Source organism: Terrapene carolina, unplaced genomic scaffold (assembly GCF_002925995.2).
Source record: "Terrapene carolina triunguis isolate 2854851 unplaced genomic scaffold, T_m_triunguis-2.0 Scaffold93, whole genome shotgun sequence".
NCBI lineage: Eukaryota > Metazoa > Chordata > Testudines > Emydidae > Terrapene > Terrapene triunguis.
The window spans coordinates 22,039,560-22,055,716 of NW_020664444.1; the positions used below are offsets into that span (position 1 = coordinate 22,039,560).

General features: G+C 41.6%; 1 protein-coding gene across 1 annotated transcript; it reads left to right on the forward strand.

Moving 5' to 3' along the window:
- The first annotated feature begins 453 nt into the window (after window positions 1-453).
- Window positions 454-15,598, forward strand: BFAR (bifunctional apoptosis regulator). The gene is made up of 7 exons (XM_026650744.2): window positions 454-809; window positions 1,665-1,866; window positions 2,214-2,377; window positions 3,579-3,723; window positions 4,189-4,359; window positions 13,047-13,249; window positions 14,309-15,598. The coding sequence occupies exons 1-7, from the start codon at window positions 529-531 to the stop codon at window positions 14,499-14,501; spliced, it is 1,359 nt and encodes a 452-aa protein (XP_026506529.1). The 5' UTR covers window positions 454-528; the 3' UTR covers window positions 14,502-15,598.
- Window positions 15,599-16,157: the final 559 nt, after the last annotated feature.

A 16,157-nucleotide genomic window follows, 5' to 3' on the forward strand; every position in this document is an offset into this window, starting at 1 on the left:
GTTAAACTTGTTAAGTGTTGCTTAGCATGGTGATTTGATGTCTGTTACCCAACAGAATTTTGATTAAATACATAGTTTGCTAAAATAAAAAAAAAACATACCTTTGGTCTTATATTGGCAGGTGCTTACTGGTTGTTGTGGTGGTGTTGGTTATTTTGTATCTGAAGATAAATGAAGGGCAAGAAAATGTCAAGGGCTTAAGGTTTCAGCTATTTTAGCTGGGTAAATCCAGAGTCTGCTTTTGATTGTAGTCTGTACTGGATGTATTATAATTGAGAGAAGGTAGAAGGTGTTGCTACATCTGCTAGAATCGGTACTCTAGCAAAATGATTTTTTGGTCAATTTGAGCTAAAACATTGAGGATATAACATTACATGTCACATGGAAAATTTGGTTATTGTTTTAATGCTGCTTCTAATACTTCCTTAGGTTTTGTTAAGGAGAAAATAATTGCCTTTTTCATTGTTTTGCAGAATTAATAATGCCTTGCATGATTTAAAGACTTGGAGTGTGCTTTCTGGTGATCTGATGCACAAAGGGAAAATGGAGGAAGATGTGAAGTTACAAAGAGAGAATGAAAAGTTGAAAGTTAAAGCAGATGCTGCTCCTGAGATCAGCCGTCTGATTTCAGTTAGCGAGTTCTCTTGCCATTGCTGTTATGATATTCTGGTGAATCCCACCACCTTGAACTGTGGTCATAGTTTCTGTAGACACTGCCTAGCCTTGTGGTGGGTATCCTCTAAGAAGAATGAGTGTCCAGAATGCAGAGAAAAGTGGGAAGGATTCCCCAAGGTCAACATCCTCCTCAGGTGATTGTAATGCATCTATTTGGTCTTTCTAAAACCAAAGACACATACATACTTAGTTGTTTGTTTTTTGCTATATACTTTTAAACCCACTCCGTAATCAGAGCTTTCTTGCAGACTTTAAGGCTTGCAGTCTCTCACAATATGTAATTGTTCTGAACTGTTGAAGTAATCATGTCTGTATTTTGGAGTGGATCTCTGAATTTTCTTTTCAGATTTTTTTAAACGCCTTAAGTTTTTCCCTTCACTTTTATTAGTTCTTAACAACATATCACAACTAGAAATGATTCTAGTTTTGAATGATCAGTGGTATTAATGTGAGTACTGCTTTAGTTCCTTGGAATAAATTCTGATCTCATTACAGCACAATGCTAGAAGTATTGATTCATTAAGTACTTGCTGGTTTTTTGAGTTACATACAACCTCTTTTATTGCATTTTTTTAAGAAAGCAATTTTCTGAGCTGTGTAAACAATATTCAATTAAATAGTCTACACTGTTGATTTTAGGCTTTACTGTTGGACTTGGCCAGTGCTATTGAATAACAACCTGTTTGCTGTCTTTCAAAAGTACTAAGGTATATCCTGACTATCTAAATTTAGAATAGTGGTTATTGTATAAACTTCAGTTTTTCTTGTCATATATTTCTTTATAGTGAACCTTAAATGTAACGTCTGTGTACAAAAACCTTTTATTCAGCTTTTAACTAATGTTGATTGCCAAAACCTCCTTTCACTTAAAACTTAATAGGTAACTAATAAGCTGTAAAATACACTTTGCAGCTGAGTCCTAGTTCTCGGTGCTGTAGACTTGGGTAGACTCCATGAAATATTATAGTGACTGATATGTGTTTCTCCAGGGATGCTATTGAAAAGCTATTTCCTGATGCCATTGAACAGAGAAAAGAAGACATTCAGCAAAACAGTGATGTAGCTCACAGCCTTGCAGCCTTCCAAAAACATGGAAATGATCAGATTTCTGCACCTCCAAATGTGAGAAGAATTAATCCTCGAGGAGGGGGTTTTTTCTCTGGCGTTCTGACAGCTTTAACTTGTGTGGCAGTAAGTTTCATCCCCATCCATTTTCCAGATAAACATGGAAAACCATCTTGATGGTTTTAAATCATTGACAAACACCATCAGCATTTAATGTAAGCACTCCAGAAAAGTAATGACAAATATTTTTGGGGGTGGAGTTGGTGTTAACTATATATTTCAGTGCCAACTGTGGATGGATAATAAATGGGGGTGGGAGATGTTGAGAAGTTGGCGATCTTACTCAAATGTGAGTATTTGTTGTTGTATTTGAGTGTACCCCTTCAAACCTGCAAGACTTTCAAACATTTGATCCAGACTTTGTCAATGATGATTATACTACATTCCAAAAGGATCTGTTGGCTGTCTTGTAGGTGGTTCTGCTTGGGTATCATTGGAGCAGCAGAGAATATGAAGATGAACTTCTTGTCCACAAACCTGTTGCTAAATGGACTCCTGAAGAGGTGATTCTTTGGCTAGAACAGCTGGGTCCTTGGGCTTCCCTGTATAGAGAGAGATTTTTATTAGTGAATGGAAGGTGAGGAAAATACAATCTCAAACTGACAAGAGTAGCCATAATAGAACCATTTAATTGGATAGACTTCATTTTGCATACTATATATGTAATGAAATGTCAAGATCTTGTTTCCCAGGTGATCAAATATTCTGGTACCAAAGGACGTTTCAACCCTCAATTTAATTGACATAATTCTAATAATGGGTGTTAATACGAAGTATGTGATTTTTTTCTTTGTTTTACAGTTTTGATAGCTTATAGTCAGGAAAGATTATAAGTAAAATGTTACTAGGTCTCTATAACAGGGATTTGGACAGTTACCGAATGACCCAGATTCTGGAGTTAGAGGCTTAGCGACATCCAGATCATGGGGTTGCATCCCTTACCATTTTGTCTAATAGTCATTGATGCACCTATCCTCCATGAATTTATCTAATTCACTTTTGAACCCAGTTATAGTTTCAGTTTTCACAACATCCCCTGGTTAACTGTGCGTCGTGTGAAGAACTTCCTATTGTTTTAAACCTGCTGTCTATTAATTTATCGGGTGACCCCTTATTTTATTATGTGAAGGGGTAAATAACACTACTTATTCACGTTCTCCATACTATTCATGATTTTATAGACCTCGATCATATCCCCCCTTTTCCAAGCTGAACAGTCCCAATCTTTTTAATTTCTCCTCATATGACAGCTGTTCCATACTCTTTCTCTTCTCTAGACTCCTCTTCCTTCCCCCACTCTTCCTCTTAACTTGATGCTCCAGTAAATGCTAACTCTTCCATCCTAAATTGATGCACGACCAGTTAAAATTACAAAACAGATTTCTTTTCATGAAACCCAGATTTAAAACATAAGCTACTATACTTAGATAGGATCTTATCTTATAGTGTGGTGTTAGTTATAGTGTGAGCATAGCTCTAGGAATCAAAGGCAAGCTATGTTGGCTTGCCTGGCTTAAAACTTGTTTGTTTGCCAAATGTGGGGACAAAATTAGTAAGGGAAGATTTTAATTCAAGCTTGTCAATGATAAGACCATAGAATGTATTTTATAGGATTTGGGGGCTTTAGTGTGTTTAAAAGTGTATGGTATGGGACATAATTTCTAAAAGTGATATTTTGGTGATTCAGTATCTAGTTACTATGTTAGAATTAAAATAGTGTCTGTTACGAAAGAGGTGAGCTGTCAGTATTTACCCTTCTGAATTATTTTATTTTGTAGGCTTCTACTAACAATAACAGATGAAGATTTCACAAAAACTCCTTATCATATAGAGAACAGTAGCCATAGAAAAGCCATCATAATGGAATTGGAACGTGTGAAAACCTTGGGAGTTAAACCACCACAGAACCTTTGGGAATACAAGGTAAATTTTATAAAGTAATGAAGTGTGTCACTTAGAATAGATATTTTCAAAGACTATATTTAGGCAACTACAAAGAAACATCTAATTCTTTAGAATGGGATCAATAAGTGTCTGAATACAATGCAAGGGATCACATGCAAATGAAATCTCTCAAAGGTGAATGAAAAATAGGATTCATGTGACTGGTATGGCAGTGGATGCAACTGTAACGGTACTGTTGCATATTGCACAACAAAAGCCCAGAAAATCATAATGTTCAGAAGAAAGCAAGGCAGGGAAGTAGTCTGTGTGCAAACTGTTAAGTTTAAAAACTAATGACTTGATTTCTGTCACATTTGTCAATGCTAAATGATTTTCAGTGATGACTGCTAAAGCAAAATAAACATACTTCAGAAAAGTTCTCGTAAATCTCTAAAAGATTCTCGTAATAGTATGTCTCACTGTTAACCTTCTGATTCGTTTCAGGCAGTAAATCCAGGAAAGTCACTGTTCCTACTGTATGCACTAAAGAGCTCTCCAAGACTCAGTATGTTGTATCTATACTTGTTTGATTACACCGAAATATTTCTACCGTTCATCTATACAATATGTCCTGTGCAAGAAGATGAATATGAAGATATTATCACAAAACTATTAGTAAGTGTTTAAAACATTTATCATTGTGCCAATTGCTTTAAATTGAAGCATTTGTATTTAAAATTTACTTTTCAAATATCCATAGCACATTGCTTATCATTCTTATCTTATAATAGAAGCTTTTTAAAAAAACACTTCCCTGCAAAATAAGCTTCATCCTCAAGCTTACTGTATAGGGTGTTGATAGTGTAACAGCTATTAAAGTTGCCCAGCACTTCCAGTTTATAACTCCTTGTTCTTAATCGGTTACTGTTTGGCAGTTATAGACATTCAGGTTTAAAAAAAAAAAATAAAAAATTCATGCTTTATCTTGGCCACAGGTTGACTTAAAAAAAAAAAAAAAAAAAAAAGTAGCACTGCATGAAGTAGCAGTCTCATGGGGGAAAATAGCATTTGATCATGTAATTAATTAAATACTGTTCCATTAAAATATTTGAGGGGGGGCAGAATTGAAGCTGCATGGGCAACTCCAGCACAGGCACTTTCTAACTTTTGAATGCCTGACTTTGCAAACTTAACACTTTTTTTTTTTTTAAACATTTGTTTCCATATGTAGATTGTGTGTTAATCAATGGTAAATCAGACTAGACGTACCAAGCGATTCCTTGCCCAGAAATAGAAAGGCATTGCATCTGTTCCAATGGACTTCTATATTTAAGAGCAAACCTTGTGAAAGCAAATAGTGACAATGTCTAGTTAAATTATGTATATTACTAATTAGATTTCTGAAGTCTTGCACTTTTTAAATTATAATCTCTTCACTTGGCTTTTCTTTTTGCATTTGACATCTTAGACAACTTAAAACAATTGTTAGTTTCATATTTAGGCTTTACTGCTAAAATGTTTTGGTGTCAGTTTTTAAAACTGACATTCCTTTGAAAAACTTTCCATTGGAGCTTAAAGAAAAATATTCTGCTGGTCTTGGAATATGTGTAAACTTGTCCTTACAAAATATAAATATTAGTCTGAATTGGAGTAATCATTGTAATTTGAGGGCACTACAGTAACAAATGCATGTATTTAAAGATCAGTTTTGTGTTAACTACACTGTCTTCTTTTAACACATGTGGCTTGCACTTTAAAAGAAATCTCATCTGAAGGTTCCTATGTATTTTTCTAAATAACCGATTACTTTAAAAACATGGTATGTTTACCTAGCATACTGGATAAAATCTATTTAATAACTCTAAGAATTGAAGGAATGAGGTGGTAGCTTTCATGTTTTTTGTCCGAAACCATTTTATTTATAATAAAGCCTGTAGTGGCAACAACCACTCCTTAGTTAATGTTGTCTTCTGTCTGGAAGCACAGTTACACTTTATTTCTGTGTCCCTTCAACCTTCTTTTAAATCCTCGAATGTCTTCTGCTTCAAATTTGGCCTGTGAGCACTTTTTTCTGCTACCAAATTTTGAAACTGTTCAGACAAGCTGTTAAGATAAATGCCTATTCACACTTGAAAATACTTACTACTTCCCCACTCTCTGATAACAGCCTGCTGCTGCCAGCTCATGTAGTTTAATTCTGTAGCAACTTTGAAGGTTCAGGACTTGGTTACTGATCTATTCCTTCCCACGCCCCTATTCAACCCTCTGTATTCAAGCCAGGCTCTTCCTCCTCTGTGCTGCCTGGGCCCCACCACGGTGAGTACTGAGGGCACAGGAAAGACAGGGGGTATGTCTTTTTTTTCTGGAGATGGAAGGTGTAACTACCAGCTTCAGGAGACGTACCGAAGCTAGTATACTAAAAATAGACGTGTAGCCTCAGCTGCACATGTGGCAAAAGGACTAGCTGCCCCTTGTTCATGTTTAGGATTGTACTTGGGGCAGCCAGCCCCTCATGTTGCTGTACCTACATTTCTATTTTTAGGGGATCAGCTCAACCAGAAATTAAACATTCCAGTGTAGCCATACGCTAAGGGTATGTCTACACTACGAGAGTAGTTCGATTTTAGTTAAATCGAATATGTGCAATCGATATTAGAAAGTCGAACGTGTGTGTCTACACTAAGGACAGTAATTCGACTTTGTGAGTCCACACTAACGGGGAAAGCGTCGACATTGGAAGCAGTGCACTGTGGGCAGCTATCTCACAGTTCCCGCAGTCCCCGCTGCCCACTGGAATTCTGGGTCGAGCCCCCAATGCCTTCTGGGTGAAAAAATGTCTCGAGGGTGCTTTTGGGTAACTGTCGTCATCCAATCGTCACTCCCGCCCGCCCTCCCTCCCTCCTTGAAAGCGCCGGCGGAAAATCAGTTCGCGCACTTTTCTGGTCAGTGACAGCGCGGACGCCACAGCACTGTGAGCATGGAGCCCGCTGCGACCATCGCTGCAGTTGTGGCCGTTGTCAACGCCTCGCAGCTCATCATCCACCTTTCCCAGAGGCAGATAGAGAGAAATCAGGCGAGGAGGCTACGGCAGCGGGGTGAGGACCTGAACTCCGAGAGTAGCACACGCCTGTCTGAAACCACGACACCCAGCGCCGAGGACATCACGGTTGCAATGGGGCATGTGGATGTTGTTGAACGGCGATTCTGGGCCCGGGAAACAAGCACGGACTGGTGGGACCGCATAGTGCTTCAGGTCTGGGATGAATCCCAGTGGCTGCGAAACTTTCGCATGCGGAAGGGGACTTTCCTCGAACTTTGTGAGTTGCTGTCCCCTGTCCTGAAGCGCAAGGACACCTGCATGCGAGCTGCCCTGACTGTCCAGAAGCGAGTGGCCATAGCTGTCTGGAAGCTTGCAACGCCGGACAGCTACCGGTCTGTCGCGAACCAGTTTGGCGTGGGCAAATCTACCGTGGGGGTTGTTGTCCTGCAAGTAGCCAAGGCAATCGTCAAGGTACTGCTGTCAAAGTTAGTGACCCTGGGAAACGCGCAGGTCATCATAGATGGCTTCGCCGCGATGGGATTCCCAAACTGCGGTGGGGCTATAGATGGGACTCACATCCCTATCCTGGGACCGGGCCACCAGGCCAGCCAGTATATTAACAGAAAGGGATACTTTTCAATGGTGCTGCAAGCACTGGTGGACCACAGGGGATGTTTTACAAACATCAACGTCGGTTGGCCGGGCAAGGTTCACGACGCTCATGTTTTCAGGAACTCTGGTCTGTTTAGACGGCTGCAGGAAGGCATTTACTTCCCGGACCACAAGATAACTGTTGGGGATGTGGAGATGCCTACAGTGATCCTCGGGGACCCAGCCTACCCGCTAATGCCCTGGCTCATGAAGCCCTATACTGGCGCCCTGGACAGTGAAAAAGAACTCTTCAACTACCGGCTGAGCAAGTGCAGAATGGTCGTGGAGTGTGCTTTTGGCCGTCTCAAGGGGAGATGGAGAAGCTTACTGACTCGCTGTGATCTCAGCGAAACCAATATCCCCATCGTTATTGCAGCTTGCTGTGTGCTCCACAATCTCTGTGAGAGCAAGGGGGAGACCTTTATGGCGGGGTGGGAGGTTGAGGCAAATAGCCTGGCTGCTGATTACGCCCAGCCAGACAGCCGGGCGATTAGAAGAGCCCAGCGGGACGCGCTGTGCATCCGGGAGGCTTTGAAAGCCAGTTTCAAGACTGAGCAGGGTACCCAGTGACTTTTAAGTTTGTGGACACAGAAGCTGAACTTGCCCCCGTTTCTTTACCCAGTTGCCGTCGACTATCCTCTCTAGTTACATACCCCCTTCACCCCCTTCCCAAAAAATAAAATCTGTTCTGTTTTGTTAATGGACACCGTTGTCTTTATTACTGTTTTCGCGGGAATGTTTTGAACATGGGACGCAGACTGTGGCGGGGGGCGGGTTTAGTGTTGTGATGCAAATGATGCTTCTAAACTCCAGGAATGACAGGCTCCGCGGTGGTGGACTGGTTGTTTCAATGGAGCCTGCCAGCCCTCCTGGCCGGGACTGCGTGTATGTGTCGGCTATGTGACTGTCTTGCAGGGGGAGGAGGGTTACAGATCCCCTGCTGCGCGGCTCTGTGATCCAGGGTAAGGACCGCTGCATAAGATCTGTAACTGCCCTCCCCCGCCACAAAGTCACAGAGCAACCCCCCACCCCCACCACACAGAACATGAAAACCACCTCCCAGACTGACCAGGGTAACTAGTCACTGCACTGTGTATGTGCCCTGCTGATGGACCTGCCCCTTGCTAAAGATGACTGTCCTGTCCAATTACCAAGCCCCTTCCCTCCCCTTCAGACAGATTCTCCTCCAAAAGAAGAGGATGGAAACAGTAATGAACAGAAACGTATTTTTTATTAACAACCGCACATGGAACGGGGGGGTGAAACTTGGACGGGGTCTTGTGTGAGGCGGGTAGGAAAGGACTTTTCAAATTTTGGGGAATGAGAGCCTTCTAGTGCTAGAGCAGTCGGCAGGGGTGGAGTGAAATTTTTCACGGCCCCTGCCGCTCCTCCGTGTTTGGACTTTGGGTGAGGGGGGTATGGGACTTGGTGGCGGGGCAGGGCAGTTAGAGAGAGACTGCAGCGGGGCTCTCTCCTCCTGCCTCCGGTCCTGCAGAACATCCACAAGGCAGCGGAGCGTGTCCGTTTGCTCCCTCATTAGTCCAAGCAGCGTTTGAGTCGCCTGCCGGTCCTCCTGTCGCCACCTCTCCTCCCGTTCCATGTTTGCCCGGTGCATTTGGGACAAGTGCTCCCTCCACTGTGTCTGCTGGGCTGCCTGTGCTCGGGAGCATCCCATTAGTTCAGCAAACATGTCTTCCCGTGTCCTCTTCTTCCTCCTCCTAATGTGTGCTAGCCTCTGGGCAGATGTGGCTGTGGGAATTGGAAAAAGGGAGTGAATTCCTGAGACAGATCAATGTATCTGTGAACAGAGAACATAGTCTTTCTCTGTGAACAAGACCATGCAGAGCACCTATCACACGCGCACTGAGGACAAGGTCGAATTTTCAACCCTCGCCTACAGTGCCTGCGGTCTTGCTGTGGCGAGCTGAGGAGCGGGGCAGGACACCGGACTTTGTCTAGCTGGCAAACATGGTAAGCCGTAGACTTGTGGCTGCTTAAAACTTTAAGAGTGGCACTGGCCTCCTTTCACATAGAAAGCAATGCGAGTCTCTGCTGGCAGCAATCCTGCAAGCATGAACTCTGTCCCTGTCCCACCCCCTCGCGGCTGTAAACCGCGTGGCTGTAAACCGGCGGTTACCGTTCTGTAAAGGAACGGGCAAGCAGTCCCAATACTAAATTCCCCTACCTAATTCAAAGCAGGGCGCCATGACCGACATCACCCTCCTGGGGGTCTCGGAGAACCAGAAGGAAAGGATGCTTCGGGAAAGCCTGCAGAAACCGGGGCCATATGCTGCAATGCTGTGCAAGGCCATGATCCCCGAGTACCTGCTTGCGTTGTGGCAGGGAAACGTCTCGTACCACGGGGGGCCTAATAAGCTCTCCCTACCCAGGAACCTGCTCATGAGGCTGGAAAAGTACTTGCAGGAGGCCTATGAGGAGTTCTCCCCAGAGGATCTCGCCTCTATCCCCGGATATATTGACCAGTTTTTGGCTTAGGTGCCCTTGGAGGGACTAAAGAGTGGAGCGTCTTGGGCAGCATAATCATGAAGAAGCGGACATTGTGAAATTTTTTTAAAATAGTTCGGACTAAATATTGAAGCGCCCAAAGAGAGAATAATCGTGAGATACCCTTTGTACATATTCCCGTTTTGTTGCACTTCAAGGTTTACAACTTTTAAAGCACTTTAGAAATTGTTAATATTTTAAATATGCCAGTTATGTTATAAATAAATGTTGAGATATTTAAAACACTTACTGCTTGATCCTTCCCCTGAATCTGTGTCTGGGATAACGGCTGGGGACGGTTGGTAGGGGATCTCTGTGAGGGTGATGAAGATATCCTGGCTGTCGGGGAAATCAGCGTTGTAAGTGCTGTTGACTGCCTCGTCCTCCTCATCTCCTTCCTCCTCTTCCCCGTCCGCTGAGGAACCGGCCGCGGACAATATCCCATCCTCAGAGTCCACGGTCAGTGGTGGGGTAGTGGTGGCGGCCGCACCTAGGATAGAATGCAGTGCCTCGTAGAAACGGGATGTGTGGGGCTGGGATCCGGAGCGTCCGTTTGCCTCTTTGGTCTTCTGGTAGCCTTGTCTCAGCTCCTTGATTTTCACGCGGCACTGCCTTGCATCCCGGCTGTATCCTCTCTCTGCCATGGCTTTAGAGATCTTCTCATAGATCTTTGCATTCCGTCTTTTGGAGCGCAGCTCGGAAAGCACGGACTCCTCTCCCCACACAGCGATGAGATCCAAGACTTCCCGATCAGTCCATGCTGGGGCCCTCTTTCTATTAGATTGCACGGCCATCTCTGCTGGAGAGCTCTGCATCGTTGCCACTGCTGCTGAGCTCGCCACGATGTCCAAACAGGAACTGAGATTCAAACTGCCCAGACAGGAAAAGGAATTCAAATTTTCCCGGGGCTTTTCCTGTGTGGCTGGTCAGAGCATCCGAGCTCGGACTGCTGTCCAGAGCGTCAACAGAGTGGTGCACTGTGGGATAGCTCCCGGAGCTATTAGCGTCGATTTCCATCCACACCTAGCCTAATTCGACATGGCCATGTCGAATTTAGCGCTACTCCCCTCGTTAGGGAGGAGTACAGAAATCGAATTAAAGAGAGCTCTATGTCGAACTAAATAGCTTCGTGGTGTGGACGGGTGCAGGGTTAAGTCGATGTAACGGCGCTAAAGTCGACATAAACGCCTAGTGTAGACCAGGCCTAAGACTGTGCTCAGTTAAGAGCAGAAGCTGCAGGCAAGTCATTCCTAGTCCCTGCAGCCCTGGGCTGGAGCATGCTCCAATACAAAAGAAGTATTTTGAGAACTTGGTCCTCAAACCACAACAAGCCTTTTCTGCGTGTGTAAATAGCAATTGTTCAGAGGCTTGTAACTTAGCCAAACAGAGAGATTTTCTTGGGGATGATAAACAGCACTTCTGTGATGCCAGAGTGACGGTGATGTCAAATTTCAGGTTCTTGCTCCAAAATATGAAGATGTTAGAGCTTTTTTCACTGAAAGGACTTATAAGTTTTGGGTTGTTGTGGGTGTGTTAAACATTGGTTTAAAAAAAAAAACAATCTTTTCCTAACCTTGTCCTTGAAAATGGCTGTACCTTTTCAGTCTTAAGCAGTGACCCAAATAGAAAATAGCCCAACTTTAACCATTAGGATTGATAAGTTAGAAAGAAGACTGTTTTCAGTTCCTTCTGATGGAAGGTTGTCCAACACTTTAACCATAGGTGTCACTGTCCCCACCTATAATATTGATAACCTAAATATATGGCCCGAGTTGAAGAAATGCTGACCACCTGCAGCTCCCATTGACTTGGGCAGCAGTTGTGGATGCCCATCTTTGAAAATCACTTATTTTATTAGCCTAAATATTAATTTAGGTACCTAACTGTAGGCTCCCATATTTGAGAATGTTGACCTGTAATCCCATGTGGATGGGAAAGGAGGCTTTCACAGGGAAGCAGCGACCTAAACTCTGCTGAGGCATGTGTCGCTGTGCAATTCTTAACTGTCTGCAGTTTCTGAGAAATTTTTAAGATTGAGAATACAATATGAGTCCTTAATTCTAAATCAATACACCCAATAAAATAGGCATAAAGAGAAGAAAGGAGGCTTGAGTCATTACAGGGGCAAAAGTTGAGGCTTGTATTAGGATTCAATATTGATATGGAAAATGAGAATAAACCCTCCTGGTTTCAGGACATGAACCAATTTCTGGCACTAGTTATGAAAAAGTTTCCTTAAGGGCAAGTTTATTTTTGTAACTGTCTGTCAAAGGCTTTCTTACTCCTTCCTTTGAAACATCTGTTGCTGGCCGCTACTAGAAACTAGACTGTGGAATAGATGGACCATTTGCAGACATGCCAAACCTGTGGGGAAAAATGCAGAAATTGGGCTTGTTTTTGGCTTAATTGGCTTGTGAATGCTTGTTGGCTAGTTTTTTGGCTTGTTGGGCTTGTAGCTTGTTGCTTCTTTGATCCCCTCCCGGCAAGCAGGGGTAAGTGGGGCGGGGGGGGGCAGCGGCAAGGGAGGAGAGAGTCAGGAGTGCACAGCAGGCCCACCAGAGTACCGGACTGGACGCCGGGGGGATCTAGTCACATAAAGTGTTGGGGTTCTTGTTTGGGGATTGGCTTGTTTGGCCTTGTTTTGAAATGGGATTAACTTGATTTTTGGCGTATTGTGAAAGTTAGGGTGCTTATTTACCGCGTGACAGTTGGCAACTGTGATCATTTGTCTAATCTGATATGGCAGTTCCTGTGCATGTCTGTATATTTTTAAAAGATTGACTTTCCTGGATTTAAAATGTCAGTGTCTTTTTTTCTACAATCTTGTGTTTTTAAACTCTTAAATTGCTTACACACCTACTCAGTCATTAATTCTAGTATAATGAAGACTTTCTTTAATTTCTTAAACACTTCAGTGATTAGTACTCATTGAAAGGAAGCTTACCTATATCTGCAGCTGGTGCTTGTTTGTAGAGTATGCTTACTTATTTGCACCCTCGCTTAAAAATTTGTGTGATGGAAATTAAAATTTCTATTTAGCTAGCTAGCAAAACTTTAGTGAAGCAAAGGTACTTCCTTCAATGAAGGAAAAACCATAAAGCAATGAAAGGTAAACTGAACTAGTATGTAATTAATTTGATCATTGATTTTCATTTTTTCCCCTTAGGACCTTAAGGATCCTACTTGGAAACAGTGGAGAGAATTCATTGTTAAGTACTCATTTTTGCCATATCAGTTAATAGCTGAATTTGCTTGGGATTGGTTGGAGATACACTATTGGACATCACGATTTATAATTGTTAATGCCATGTTGCTCTCTGTTCTGGAGTTATTCTCCTTTTGGAGGCTCTGGTCAAGAAGGGAACTGAAGTAAGTCTTGCTCAGATGGTTTCAATTGTTTATGGTTGCTATTGAAGATAGTGTGGGGGGGGGGGGGGGGGGGAAAAGGGGACAATTGGGTTATGTTTGTAATTTTGACAATTAAAATGACCATGTTGAAACAGCACCATCAAGGTGAATAAGTATTAGATGAATCTGCCCACAGAATCGATGTAGACCACAGTTGGTGAATAATATAATTGATATTTTACTTATGGACATTTGAGTGACTTTTAATCAGTACATCTGTTGATTCTGAATACTAGTACTATACATTCTACTGCTTCCCATAAATTCGCTAATGTTAATTCTCCAGGAAAAAGCTTCAAGTTTCTATTATGGCAATCTTGATGTAAGGAGTGTATGCTAAAGATCCAATGCAAATTAAGACCGTCTAATTGGCTTGGAAATTCAGTATAGTACAATAGTTCTTGGAAGATGATGTTTTTTTTTTCTCAAATTTAGATTACTGGTATTTATTAAGGCTTCACTTAAGATGTTCATCACCTGTTACAGAGCCAGAGAGTGGGAGTAATTACTGTTTACCAAGCACTATTCTAGTTTGTCTTCCAAAATAAATGGCATCAATATTGCTTTATTAGAATAGAAATGAGCAGTCATTAGTGTCTACTTTCATGCTGTGCTTGGAGGGGATGGGCAAAAAGAGGGTTAACAAAAAACATCCTGTCAAAACATTATCTTTCTACTACTGGAGGACAGAGTAGGCTTTGTGGAGAACAATCTACATTTTTTTTCTCTATTTAAGCAATTATCTTAACTTGCTATAAACTACTGAATTCTTGTGGCTCAGTAGCAGTATTTTATCTGAGTAGGCCAGGACAGAAGCTACACCTGAAAGGCATCTGTTGGAACCATAGGATGCAATTGGTGAGAATGTGGTAGACTAGGTGGCATCTCACAGATTGAATTAATGTTGTAATGACTACTCAGAGGTATTTTTCTTCATTCATTTGTTTTAATAGCGATGTCTAGAATACCTTCTCTATAGAAAGATGATTCTCTTGCTCTTTTTTTTTTTTTTTTTTTCAGGACTATTCCTCAGAGAATGTGGAGCCATTTCTGGAAAGTGTCAACCCAGGGACTTTTTGTTGCTATCTTTTGGCCCATTATTCCTCAGTTTGTCTGCAACTGTCTGTTTTACTGGGCCTTGTACTTTAATCCAATTATAAATATTGATCTTGTGGTAAAAGAAGTACGACGTCTGGAAACACAAGTGCTGTGATTTGACATTGAATCTTTTTCTTAGGAATTGAATACCTAAGCTGTCCAAATGTCTGAAGTCAGACATCTGAAAGGAAAACACATTGCTTTCTTTGCTTGCTTCCTTTGTGGTGATTGAAAAAAATGCTCATTTTGTTAATTTAAAAAAAATTGCCTTGAGGTAAGTCCATTTTGAAGCAGTAGGTACCATAACCCTAAAGGTAGGCTTTGTTTTATGTACCATTGCCATAAATAAGGAGGATATAGTAATCTTGAATGGGCCTTGTACAGTTGCTGTAGTCATGCTATTTGATTTTTGGCTAACTATAAAAATCAGACTATAATACTACTCTTGTGCAATCTGGCTAATGCCAAGTTGTTAGGGCCTTTACACTCAATACCTTCTAAACAGTTAAAACTGAGTGCTGTGCTATTTTGTAACTTAACATTTCCTGACAGTTGTATATTATTCAAAACTTGACAGAGGGGAGCTTTTGGACAATCTCTTTAATTGGTTTACTATTGAAAATATTTGAGGCTTTTTGATTCATCTTGACATGCTAGGATGCTACAATCAAACCCATACATTTATAAACATTTGCCAATAGTGCTCATTTTAAAATTCCCTCTATTCCAACTGTATAACACTTAGTTTTCTTTGTATCCCACACCTTTTATAATTGGCAAACATGATTGGCATGACTTAAAGCTGTTTTATTCAGGCCAGTTAATTTTTATCCGTCAGAGCTGACTTAGTGCTTAATGCTCAATTTTTATTTGCTAATTTCTTAAATGAATTCAGATACCTCTCACAGTATTAATCTGATAAAGCTGCCATGATACTGTAATTGCTTATTGTAGTCTGATGTATGTAGCAAGACCTGTATCTGTAAATACTGAATGAGAAGTGATTTATTTTGTATAAAAACCCAACCAGGTTGCCATTTTGTTTTTGTGGTGTTTGAGAGAAACAGAGGTTAACTTTTGTTCTTAAAATCCTTTGTACTTATGAATCTCATCTTTGTTGAGTTTGCATTTGTATCATACTATTAATGAATTCCAGATTTGCATATGAACACTTTTAAAAGTTGGACAAAATTAAAGATTTTTTTTCTAAAACTTTCTTCCTTTAAACTAAAGAATCAAATTTACCTTTACATTTTTTCTTGTCAAAGCTCTGATATTTACCTTGTACTGTAATTGATCAATAACTTTTAGCAAATCTTCTGGCTTAAAGTTAGCCTGATCACAATGGAAACAAGATTTGTTTTTCAGAAAATGTGGATGTTCACAATTAGTTATGAAGAAAATTCATTGTACAGTACTTGTTAATTTGAAGCTTTTCTGAAGAGAAGCCCCAAAACTTTAAAGTTTGCTTACCTGACCGTGCAACCCTGCTTTACATTCCTGTAAAGCAAAAACGTTCTCTTCTGAGTATTGTAGTATATAGATCCTGACTCATGGGGATAGGTCTGTGCCCTGCGTGTTGAGTCAGGACCCTCTTTGTGTAAAAGGGGGGGCAGAATACAGGAATCCATATCATGGAGCTGTGGTCTTTGGAGACTTCCTCTGGTTCAAAACACTAGGTCCTAGTGGCTTAACCACTCATCGCATCTGCCTCCGTGGAATGAGGCTGCAGCAGGCGACCGTGGAATGAGGCTGCAGCAGGCGACCGTGG